Raw genomic sequence first — 12,994 nt, forward strand, 5'->3', positions numbered from 1 at the left:
CACACCCTCTGGTCCCCTTTCTTGAAAATGGGAACCACCACCCCGGTCTGCCACTCCAGAGGCACTGCCCCCGATGTCCACGCAATGTTGCAGAGGCGTGTCAGCCAGGACAGCCCTACAACATCCAGAGCCTTGAGATATCCAGGACGAATCTCATCCACCCCCGGGGCTCCGCCGCCTCAGAGTTGTTTCACTACCTCAGCAACTTCTGCCCCAGAAATTGGACGAACCGCCCCCGAAACCCCCGTCTCTGTTTCCTCACTGGAATATGTGTTGGTGGGATTGAGGAGCTCCTCGAAGTATTCCTTCCACCGCCCGACAATGTCCCCAGTTGACGTCAGCAGCTCCCCGCCCCCACTGTAAACAGTGTGAGCAAGTTGCCGCCTTCCCCCCCTGAGGCGCCGGACGGTTTGCCAGAACCATGGAAAATGGAAACCATTTTTAATATGGCGGGAAAAACTGGCACTGAAGGTAATCAATCAAAATTAATTATTTTGTATGTGTATGACCAAAGTGAGAGCTGTATCTGAATACTCAGCATAAAGTCAAACACATTCTAGACTCCACCAGGGTTGTCCCTTGTCACCGATCCTGTTTGTGATACTCATGGACAGGTTCTTGAGGTGCAGCCGGGGGAGAAAGGGGTCTGGTTTGGTGACCTCAGAATTGCTCTTTGCTCTGCTTTTTGCTGTTGATGTGGTTCTGTTGGCTTCATCACACTTTGACCTCCAACATGACCTGGGGCGGTTTGAGTGTGAAGTGGTCAGGATGAGAGTCAGCACCTCCAAATCTGAGGTCATGGTTCCCTGCTGGAAACAGGTTGATTGTTCCCTCTGGGTTGGGGCAGAGTTACTGCCTCAAGAGAAGGAGTTGAAGTATCTCAGGGTCTTGTTCACAGTGAGGTCAGAGTGGAGCATGAGATGGATCGGCGGTTTGGTGCGGTGTCTGCAGTGATGTGGGCACTAAGCCACTCCTTCGTGGTTCAGAGGGAGCTGAGCCAGAAAGCAAAGCTTTTGATTTCCTGGTCCATCTCCGTCCCAACCCTCACCTATGGTCATGAGCTCTGGGTAGTGACTGAAAGAATGAGGTCACAGATACAAGCGTCTGAAATGAGTTTCCTCTGTAGGGTGTCTGGGCTCAGCCTTAGAGATAGGGGGAGGAGTCAGACATCTGGAGGGAGCTCGGAGTAGAGCTGCTGCTCCTTCATGTTGAGGTGGTTCAACATCTGATCAGGATCCTCCTGGTTCAGCTGGTAGGAGGCCCCAGAGCAGAGCCCCGGAAAGAGTCGCTGAGGAGAGGGATGTCTGGGGAACTTTGCTTGGACTGCTGAAACTGGATGACCACAGGTGAGGGTTGGGACGGAGATGGACCAGGAAATCAAAAGCTTTGCCTTCTGGCTCAGCTCCCTCTGAACCACGAAGGAGTGGCTTAGTGCCCACATCACTGCAGACGCCGCACCAAACCATCAATCCATCTCATGCTCCACTCTGACCTCACTTGTAAACAAGATACTTGAACTTATTCTCTTGAGGCAGTAACTCTCTCCCAACCCAGAGGGAACAATCCACCGTTCTCCAGCAGAGAACCATGACAATGACGACTTTTCTTTTCTCGATCAGTAGCAGAGAACAGCAGGATGATGAAGGGATGATGATGAAGGGAACAATAACATGAGCACAGAGCTAGAAAGCAGCTATATGTATAAATCTGTGCTTAAGTGTCTCTTAAAGAAATTAAACGGTTCATTTTGTGAAAACATGAAAAGTATTAGCAAGCAAAATTAGCGAGTTACTGATTTTATTAATTTCCAGAAACAAAATTCACGTATCTGTAAGTTTGGTGATTAGAATGTTTTTGTCTGTTGACATGTTCCTTTATGAGCCGATAACATTTTTCTGTTTCTGCAACACATCCTGTCAAAGCCACCGTATCAAGCCAAAAACAAGACGTGTTTACTGGAGAGTTTACGGTTTGAACAAACATGATTTTCAGCTGAGTGCAGTGATGTGATGTTACTTTAAATAAACACTGTGAGAAGAATTTCTTTGTGTACATTTATACATTTCACGTTCAGTTTTTGTTTCTCTCCTGCAGTTATATCCGCTGTTACTATTTTGCCGTGAAGACGCTGATCACCATCGGAGGGCTGCCGGACCCCACCACTGTCTTTGAGATCTGCTTCCAGCTCATTAACTACTTTGTTGGCGTCTTTGCGTTCTCCATCATGATCGGTCAGGTCAGTTAATCATTTTTAATTTCTGGGTGCTGTTTATAATAATAATTAACGTTAAAAAGTTCTTTACAGTAAATCAAGGATTAAAAACAATGAAAGAAGATAAAGGTCTGATTCTTTGAGCGCTAACGAACGTGACTGTGATCGTTTGGTCTCAGATGAGAGACGTGTTCGGAGCTGCGACGGCCGGTGAGAACTACTACCGAGCCTGCATGGACAGCACCATCAAGTACATGACCTCCTACAACATCCCGCGAGAGGTCCAGAACCGCATCAAGACCTGGTACGACTACACCTGGAAGAGCCAGGGCATGCTGGGTAAGCAAACCAGACAGTAAGATGTGTGGATAACAGAGACGTGACGACGCAAGAGCCAAAGATTTGGTTTGGTCAATGATGGTACTTTTAACAAACGTCGACTCCAGACACACTCTGATAGTAGAAAATTAATTTTCAAATTTAAAACATGTGAAAACAGATGAGATTAAAGGCTCATTCCAGAAACTGGAAACAGAATGTTGGATATTAATATTTCTGCATATTTTATTTAAGGTTATGTCAGAAAGTAAATCAGGAGGTTTTTCTTTGGCGTAAATTGCATAATCCTCTGTGAGCTACAGACCTTAACACAACATTTCCTCAGGAAACAGTTTATAAGATCACTTTTGAAAATTAACTGGTATGTGTAATATGTAACAAATTAACACCACATGAAAGTGTCGTCACGTTATTTACTAAACTTTAAGTTATGTACCTCATGTAAAGTGAGGTAGGCTATGTTTATAAGGAACTTACAGGATGATACATAAGTAAACTTTGTCCCTGAACGTCTCATGTTTAGTTCAGGTACATTCATTTTCATTTATTCATTTACTGAATTGGGACAATGCACATTAATCAACACTAATGCAATAAACATCGATGTAAATGCGCCAGACTTAGCACAAATGCTAAATTTAAAATGAGACAAACATCCATGAAGAGTTGATAACTGTCTGAGTCAAGAATATTAAACTTTTTTAAAATATTACAATAATGAAAATGAGGAGGTTTCCTATCCAAACATTTAACTGCCTTCTTGAAGAGAGACTTGATGGGTTTTAATGTACATTCTGTTGTGTGTGTCCAAGCTGTAAAACAATAATTTATGTGTGAAAATATCATGGCATGCATATAGACTTCACCTGTCTTGGAGGCAAGAGAAGGTCTTATATGACAGGTTGAATTTGATGATAACGTGCTTTAAATGCTAAAATTGTGTCAAAAACCACTCCAAGATATTTGAACTCTTCCTCTGCATCAAGGCTCTCTCCATTGACCACTACAGAGGGTTGGTCGCCCTCTGCTGACTGATGGGAGAAAAACATACATACAGTCTTTTTAGTGCTGAGCTGCAAACAAGATTCATTAAGCCAGTGAAATGCAGGTGCCAATGCTGCTGATAATACTGCAGCAGCTTCTTGCTTTGTTTTTGCATGGACATATATTCAGAGCATTGTGGTGTTTTCTCTGCAGATGAACAGGAGCTGCTGGTGCAACTTCCTGCCAAGATGAGGCTCGACATCGCTGTGGACGTCAACTACTCCATCGTCAGTAAAGTCGCCCTGTTTCAGGTCAGAAGACAAAAATAGATGCTGTTTTTTTTACTTTGAGACACGCTGAGAGACAAACTGAGAGATTCTGTTTGATGTGGAGACAGACACAAAAAAACAAAACTGATATTTGAAGTTGTGTGCGTGTGTGTTTCTGTGTGTCTGTGTGTGTGTTCAGGGCTGTGACCGACAGATGGTGTTCGACATGCTGACGAGGCTCAAATCTGTGGTGTACCTGCCCGGAGACTTTGTCTGTAAAAAGGTGAACACACACCTGTGTGAACTGTTTCTGAGCGCTGAGGCAGCAGACGTGTGTGTGTGTGTGTGTGTGTGTGTGTGTGTGTGTTGACCTGCTCTGTGTTTGTGTTGCAGGGGGAGATCGGCAGGGAGATGTACATCATTAAACAGGGGGAGGTTCAGGTGGTGGGCGGTCCCGACCTGCAGACGGTGTTCGTCACCATCAGAGCCGGCTCGGTGTTCGGAGAGATCAGGTCAGAGCTGCTTCCTGTCATCCTATTAACTCACTTACAGTCAGTATGTGGGACTGCCTGGTGGTCTTAGGTCCTCTCGGTTCACTGTGGGACGTCTGTGTGGACGGACGGACAAGGGAAACATTCATTAAATGTCATGAAGTTCCACTGGTGACTCTGAGAGATGATGTCCTGCACAAACACACAGTTTACTTCCTGTCAGAACGATGTGTTAGAAGAGTTCTTCACACTTTTATCACACTCCTGTAACAGAGTCAGACTCATGATGGACACGTAAAAAAAAACAGGATCAAAATCGACGCAGCAGAATCAATCAAACTCCACACCTCCAGATTTATTAACTTTTCAAACTTGTTGTCTTCAACTGACGCTGACTCCAGTGACATCACTTAGCAGACGTCACACAGCTCCTGTGGAGATACTGAAGGTGCAGCAAAACTCTCCAACACCTGTAAACACACAACCTTTACAGTAGTTGTGGACGATACCACAAAATCTGTTTTAGATTCAATACAAAGTAATGGTATGACTGCACCTTTTAATTGTTGCCAGGCAACCACCCGCCAAAACTCCCTACTTCTTCCTCAGTAATCAGTGTGTAGTTGCTGCCATGTTGAGGCAGAGGGTACTGTCTGTAGCTCTGGTTGAGGGTGAGAGGCTGTCAGCAGATAAACAGAGATCTGTGTGGGTACATGAGACCCTAAAAAAGAGGCTGGATCATGGGGAGTACCACCAGTTGGTCCAGGAGCTTCTCCTCCATCATGGACGTTTACAGCCAGATTTTAAGATGACTCAGGGGCAGTTTGACAACCTGCTCTCTATCATCAGGCCGTATAGCTCTGGGTATCCAGCAACCACTACCACCAGTTTCTCCTCCATTGTTTACCAACTGTAAACTTGTTGTCGTGACGACCACAGAAGGCCCGCCTCTCAGATCATCTGATTGGAAAATGGGAAAAAGCTTTGATGACGTGGGGTGCTTTTCTGCTCTGAGTTGAAGCTTTTTCAACTCGAGGAGTTCAGAACGCTCCGGCAAAAACGCCAGACACCTAGAGCGCAGACACACGAGGCGTGTAGCAGCATAAAAACAGCGGCGAAACACTTAATTCTCATTGAAAACTATTTAAAAAACGCCTCCAGCTGCTAAGATGCTTATGCTGCGTTTGTTTTGTACTCGGAGGTCGGAGGTCGGTAGTGGGAATGACGTCACCTCCGAGTTGACAACAGTTTTTGCATTCTAGTTGACAACGGTGGACAAGTCGGAAAAAAACATGGACGCCCGCAAGAAAGCCTTTGTTGCCCTCACACTTTGGGAGTATAGACAGCTTCAAAACCATCATACACTCCAACTGATGAACGGCGCAGATGAGGCTGACCTGATGTGAAACAAATAAGATAAAATTGCTATAAACAGTTCAGCAGAGTGTTTACTCACTGTGTATGTGACCGGCAGCCATCTTGAATTCATAAGTTGGGGTTGATGCGGTTGCTACGAGTTTCCAAGTTGGAAATCCGATCTCAGGGTGCGTTTGAGTTTAAACTTCCAACTGGGAACTGGGAATTTCCGACCTCCGAGTACAAAACGAACGCACCATAAGTGTGTGTGTGATTGGGGCTGTACTTTAGGAATGTGGATATGCTAACTTGTTTGATTTAATGAACGTGACTTTTTCTCTGAGGATGAACTCTTTCTCCGCCAGCACGACTCCAGACTTTTACTTTCTCCAGCTCTGAAAATATTTCCAGTCAGAGAATAAAGTCTACCTTCATCAGTAAATCTAAAAACTACACGTTCCTGACTGTAAAAAAAAGGTGATGACTTGTGTGATTAAATTTAAGGCAGGTCGACACACTGACGTCTGACGGCTCTTTCCTTTGTGTGATTGGTCAGTTTGCTGGCGGGAGGCGGAGGGAATCGACGTACAGCTAACGTGAAGGCGCACGGATTTGCCAACCTCTTCATCCTGGATAAGAAGGACCTGGCAGAGATCTTGGTGCACTACCCCGAGTCCCAGAAACTCCTCCGCAAGAAGGCCAAGTAAGACCCAGTCCTGTCCCCGAAATATTGCCTGGACAACTTAAGAACAAATCGTCAGCAACAGCACCTGAGGAAGAATACACTCATCAAGTTCTTTGAGTTCATTAAAACAAACAGAGTTTCCTTCAGAAGAGATGAATTCACACACTGACACAGACGCGAACTGTTAATGAGTCGGAGGACAGTTTACTCAGAGTCAGACTCTTATGATCAAAACACATAAATTAAATTTAAGGGTTGTTAGCAGACATCAGGGGGCAGCAGCTGACAGCAGAGAGCGGGTTTGTTGGTGACATGAAAAACACGGTAGCACTGCAATATATTAAACAGAGTTAAAAATATATAACATATATAACAATAACAATAACAATATATTTCAACATCACCATCATTTGTCAATGTAGTGCTAAATCTTTTGTCAAAATCAAAGTCACGTGCACACTTGTCTGATCAGTGGTTTGAATCTTGAAGCCTGGTGACCGACATCTGGACACGTGGTGATTAAAGCAGCAGGAAGCTTCAGGATGTTTCCCCACCTGCTGTCGTACCTGTGCATTAAACACAGGATCATCAGTCTGAAGTTTAACACTCAGTGACCTGACAGAACAAACAAAGCATCTCACTGCAGCTCAACAACACCAGCAGATAAAGAGCAGAGACTCTGCAGCAGCAGCAGCCTTAGAGGAAGATTAGAGCTTCTCTGAGGTATTTAGTACTTCCTGTCTAGACGAGCCAGTTAATTAAATTGGCCGCAGCGTGCACGTGAGGCTCTGCAGTGGGCGTGTCTGTTGAACCTGTGTTCCTGCTGGTGTTTCCCTGCAGCTGATGAAACAGTCCATTTTGTGTTAACAAATATGACCTGACGTGTGTGAGGCGTTCGCTGCAGAATGGGAGGAAGTCCACCAGAGTCAGGAGGGTGTTGTTCATGATAAGTGAAACTGATGGTCACATTAACAACAGCTCTTATGTGAAACAGACAGTAGAAGCTGCGAAGAAACAGCAGAGATCATTAATGTGGAATTATGACTTTTAAGCATAAGTCAATAAATCAGAAGCCAACCTGCTGCCTGCTCTACCCTCCTTCTGTCTCCGTCACGTTCCTCCCGTCTGTTCCGTCTCATCTGTCCTGGACAGGATTAGACTCGGCTCTATAATCTGCTCACTCAGGTCAGCGTGCTCTGTGGGGCAGACGGTGAAGGAATGGGGTCAGATGGTCGGAGCGATCCTCCTGCTGGGCTTCATGCTTTCAGCTGATCTGCTCAGTCAGATCATGGTGCTGCAGCAGGCTGGATGGAGGTGCTGTAGGTGGTGGTGAGGCTTTGAAATGTGCCGTCGTTTGTCTGTTTTATCTGAGCAGCTGTTTGTGTAGAAACGTCTTTATAGAAAGTGTTGAATGTTGCTGAGCTCCAAAGTTTTGTGTGACTGTGTGACTGTGACTGTGTGTGTTTGTAGGACGATGCTGACGAAGGATAAGAAGCCAGATGAGAAGGCGGCAGGTAAAGAGGCGGTGCAGGTGATCCCGCCCCGACCGGACACCCCTGAGATGTTCAAGGCAGCGCTGAAGGTGACGGAGCAGGTGGGAAGAGAGGGTGTCTTCTCCAAACTGAAGACAAGCTACAAACCGTCTGAGAGCTCAGCAGAGGTGAGACTCATTCAGCTTCTGTTTACCTGGTTTCAGCAACCAGGGGGCAGCAACGTGCAGAGAGACAGTCGTGTGTCGGGAAACAGCAACAAAGAGGGAGAACATGGACGTGTTTCTGTTTCACTGTGTTTAAAGGTTCTGTATGTGACTGTTATCAGTGACACCTCCTCTGTCAGCGTCCTGTTGATCAGCCTCCGTTAGCATCGACCAAAACACTGACGAACACGAGTGACTTAGATTGACTGTCAACATGTTTAAAATAAATTACAGTCATATTTAGAGTATGTAACTATCTGTAATGTTCCTATATTTCATTTGGACCAGTGGCTCCCTGATTTGAACCAGCTTACTGTTAATAATTACTTAAGTAGTCGACGGTACAAAGCGTGTGTGAGTAGCTAAAATACAGCTAGCTGGCTAACATTAGCTCAGGTTACAGTTAGCTTGTTAGCTGCGGCAGCATTGCTCTTGACTAAAAGGCACTTTGTACTGTTCATCTATTGTTGGCTAAACCGATATAATGTTTGTTAGAATACATAAGTTAATATCATGGATCATGTTAGCCCGGGGGAGTAATTTAGCGAGCTAGCCAACTAGCGGATTAGGCTACACTTCTCACCCTCAACGGTCACCATCTTTGTGACGTAGCAAACTTCTCAGCTCTTGACATGGCAGCTGGAGACAACAAGGAGCCTGAGAGTTACATGTGTGTTTGCACTAAGCACCAAAACTGCTGTTGAATTAAAGCCGTCAGTGATGTTTGTTGAGTCTGTGGTGATTTGGCACCATGGACAGAATGTGAGCGCTAATGTTAGCATGCTAGCTAACGTTTCAGGAAATACTGGGGAAAGAACAAAATGATGAAGGAAAAGAAGAGCAGAGGAAAGAACGGAAGAAGGGAGGACAAGAAGGGTAGAACAGAAGAAAGAGAGGAAGGATGGAGGAAAGGTAGAGCGGCAGAAAGATGAAAAGAGACAGAAATGAGAAAGGAAGGAAGGATGTAAAAGACGGAAAAGGGGAGAAAAGAAATGAAATACTGGGGAAACAACAAAAGGAAAAACAAGAAAGAAAGGAGGAAAGTGTGTAAGGAAGGAAGGAAAAAGCAATGAAAGGAACAAAAGAAAGAAAGGAAGAAGGGAAGGTGGAAAGAAAGACAGAAATGAGAAAGGAAGGAAGGAAAAAAGGAGAAAACAGAGGAAATATTGAGAGAACAAAAGGAAGAAGGAAAGGAAGAACAGGAGAAAGGAAGGAGGAAAGGTAGAATGGCAGAAAGGTGGAAAGAAAGAAATGAGATAGGAAGGAGGGATGTAAAGGAAGAAAAAAGGAGAAAAGAAATTAAATACTGGGGAAAGAACAAAAGGAAGAAGAAAAGAGGAAACAGAAGAAAGAAAGGAGGAAAGTGTGTAAGGAAGGAAGGAAGGAAGGGACAGAAAGATAAAAGAAATTAAGGAAAGAATAAAAAAAGAGAAGACAGATTGATCCTCTCCTCTTGTCGTCTCCTCCTCCCTCTTAGGTTCTTCCCTCCATCTCTCCGGTGCCCCCTCCCTCTCCGATGCACCGCCGCTCTCCGGTCCCTCTCACCGCGGTTCAGGACGATGATGACGCCGTGTCGGAGACGGCCGACAGTTCAGTGATCATCAGGATGACGCCGCGACCACAGGGGGAGGAGGTGCTGACCGTGGAGGTGGCGCCTGGGGATGGAGAGGAGGAGAAGAAGGAGTGAGGAGACAGGAAGCTGTCGTCCTCTCAGGACTCAGTTGGCTTCCCAGAATGCCTTTCAGCAGCCTCCGCAGAAGAGACATGGGTTTCAGGTGGAGGTGGAGAGAAAAACGACGGACCCCAGAGCATCACGGTCCCTGTCCTCCTCCTGCCAGCTCTGTTTCTTCTTCTCTGGTGGATTCTCCGCACGTCCTCGTCCTCCTGGTGTTAGACACATTTTAAATCTGTGCAGAAGAAGAACTCTGAGAACAGTCACACACATGATGTCATCTCAATATATTCAAATGTTCCTCCTCTCTGGATGCTTCTCATTCGCTTTTTACTTGTCTCCTTGTTTCCTTCACTTGTTTCTTTTCCTCACGTCCCTCTGACGCCGTGAGGACGGACGCAGGAGGAAACAGGAAGTAGTGACCTGAGACGTCAGCTGTCAGTCGGCTTTAACTCGTCTGTGATGAACTGTACTGCAGATATTTAGAGAGGATAAACTGCTGCTGTAAAGTTATCGTACGACACGTAGATCCAGTCAGACGATCTGATTGGTTAACTAGACATTGAGAGCGTGCTCAGATCAGCGTGAACGCAGCTGAATATAAAACCAGTCGGATGGTTTATATATTGTTGAATTTGATTAAAATCATCTTTAATGAAAATCATATCTGGTGTCGTTAGATCGCTGTTAGCCGGCCTGATGTTAAAGAACAGACCACAGAGGAAATGTTTTTAAAAGCTAAACGCAGACGGATAGAGACTGAAGCAGAATATTTTGATAGACAAATTAATTTTGGAAATGATTACAAAGATCTTTTTTCAATAAATTTTGACCTTCAACCTGTTCTGGAGTTACCTGTTATTGTTTGGATCATATCAGCTATGACACACCACAGGTGACGTTTGCTGACGACGTATTTAAATCTGTCCATGAAAAATTATTATTATGATCTGAGGCAGTTTGTGTTTCTCTGTGTTGTGTTCATTCTGTTTGGTAAATCCCTCCGTCTCTACAGAGGAGGGCTGCGTATCGCCACCCATTTCCTTTTTGTTAGATTTGATTTGATATCAATTCGATTTGATTACGATTCAATATTGATTCGATTTGATATCAATATGATTCGATTTAGATATCGTAATGATTCGATTTGATACTGATTCAATTTGATTTCAATTCAATTTGATTTCGATTCTGTATTGATTCAACTCGATATCAATTCGATTCTATTTCAATTCAATTTGATATTGATTTGATTTGATATTGAATTTATTTGTATGATAATTATTTAAAAAGCCTCCACAGCTCTTTGACCACATGTTCATATACAGTGACTCCATTTCCCAGAGTCCCTAGCTTCTGTTGTGCAGCTTTAGTGCCTGTCAGCACTGTGGCCTTCACTGAGCTCATTATGTCTCAGAAGCAGCTTCATATTTCACATGAAGATGATGACGATTGAGAGGTTCATAGTTTTGTTTTTATTGTTAAAGTTTTATTGTTATTGATAATACTACTATTACTACTACTTAGGATAATATTAATAATGATAAACGTTATTTCTATAGCACCTGTCATACAAGAAATGCAGCACAGAGAGTTTCACAATAAGAGCATGAGTGATTCAAATTCATAAATCATAAACTCAAGTAAGACACAACATTTTAAATGGCTGCAGCAGCGTGAAGCGTAAAAACAAAGAGTGTCAGAGCTGAATGAGGAGAGTCAGAGCGGTGAAGCGTAAAAACAAAGAGTGTCAGAGCTGAATGAGGAGAGTCAGAGCGAGTTAAAGTCTAAAGTGAACAGATAAAAATATTTAGCGAGCAGCTTCTCTGATATCTGAAGGTCGTGTGTTCATAACTTTGGGGCATCACTGTCGGCGCTGCGTCCCTGATCTTCTTCCAATAAACCAGCAGCAGATGATCGCAGTGTTCTTGGAGACAAAGAGTCAACAAGGGAGTTAGTGATGCAGCTCGGCCCTAGCCCATGGAGGGCTTAAATGTGAGGTTACATCTCTTGGTGTGATCCTGCAGGATTTTAGTTTTGTCTTCATTTACCTTCAAAAAAGTTTTGCTCATCTATTTATTTATTGCCAAAACACAGGTAGTGATGGAGGTCATCGCTGCAGCATCGTAAATCTGTGTCGCCTGTTCGAGGTCAGATAGTGAAGGTTCAGCTCTGAGGTGATGAGACATGACTGTGTGTCTCTGCTCCGTCCAGCTGTGACTGTTTCCTGTTTCCACTGTCGATAACTTTGACACAAACTGAGCTCTTTAATGATTTTACTCCACTGGTTTCCAGGTCAGTCAGGATCATCAGAGTGTGTTAGACCGTCAGACCCAGCCGGGATTATCTAACAGTCAGTGTCCAGGCTCAGTGTCTCTGTGATCAATGCAGTGGGACAGAAAGTGTCCAAATATAAAATGTCTCTCAGAGTCAATGTTCATATTTTAATTCATTCAGACAGAAGCGTCTCTGTTCCCTGAGATCAGATATCAGTAACGCAAAATGATTTAGGGAAATTTTCTCCAAACATCTGAAAATACAAAACGTTGGGATCAGAAATCATGTGGCCTCATCACACGTCCTGTCAAACTAACATCTGTATGTGGTTCTGTGACGTATCGTCCACTCTGTCGCCTTTCATACTGCAAAATCAGACCAGATGCAGTCAAACATCCTGGTATTTTTATGCACACTGCGTTTGCTGCGTGCCGGGACATACTAAATCTGATTCTGGCGTACTGTATCGTCTGGTGGTGTGGAGGGTTTGGAGCGCACAGTCGGTGCCTCCCATGTTTAGAAAAAGAGGAAAAGCTTGAGGAAGCAGAGGAAGCTCTCATTGTGTCAGTCTGAGGCGCAGAGGAAACACAGGGAACCAGAAAAGGCGGGAAAACAGAAACAATGCTGCTGAACACAGGAAGCTGCATCATCACTGCTGATTAATGAGAGCAGAAGAAGAAATGTGTCACACTAAACAGAGCGCATCAGGGATGACGTTTTTTTTGTGGGCCAAGCCTGAAGACAGTGTTGCCCTGGTTCCCTCGTCACAAAGCCAACAGGATGTTTCCATTGGGGTTTGGATTATTACAGAAAATAAACTCTGTGACGAACAAATGTTTCTGATCCTTCAGGTTTTGTTCAGTGAGATAATCTTCACTGATGAACTTTATGATTATTGAAGAATTAATTCAATCAGCAGAAGGAAAAAGCTAATGTTAGGCCGTAAACAAACTACACCACGGTCACACGACTTAACGTCACCGCCACAACCAGGCCGTAAACAAACTACGCCA

At 44.4% G+C, this 12,994-nt stretch overlaps 1 protein-coding gene across 1 annotated transcript in view; it reads left to right on the forward strand.

Annotated features, from left to right (window-relative positions):
- The window catches only part of cngb1a (cyclic nucleotide gated channel subunit beta 1a), a 45,135-nt gene extending 34,592 nt beyond the window's left edge, over positions 1 to 10,543 (forward strand). Inside the window, 8 exon segments of the mRNA XM_050054486.1 lie at positions 2,095 to 2,236; positions 2,392 to 2,551; positions 3,749 to 3,846; positions 4,004 to 4,087; positions 4,198 to 4,316; positions 6,208 to 6,354; positions 7,807 to 7,977; positions 9,464 to 10,543. Of these exon segments, the coding sequence (XP_049910443.1) occupies positions 2,095 to 2,236; positions 2,392 to 2,551; positions 3,749 to 3,846; positions 4,004 to 4,087; positions 4,198 to 4,316; positions 6,208 to 6,354; positions 7,807 to 7,977; positions 9,464 to 9,719 (1,177 nt within the window). The 3' untranslated portion in view covers positions 9,720 to 10,543.
- Positions 10,544 to 12,994: the final 2,451 nt, after the last annotated feature.

This window comes from Epinephelus moara, chromosome 1, assembly GCF_006386435.1.
Source record: "Epinephelus moara isolate mb chromosome 1, YSFRI_EMoa_1.0, whole genome shotgun sequence".
Lineage (NCBI taxonomy): Eukaryota > Metazoa > Chordata > Actinopteri > Perciformes > Serranidae > Epinephelus > Epinephelus moara.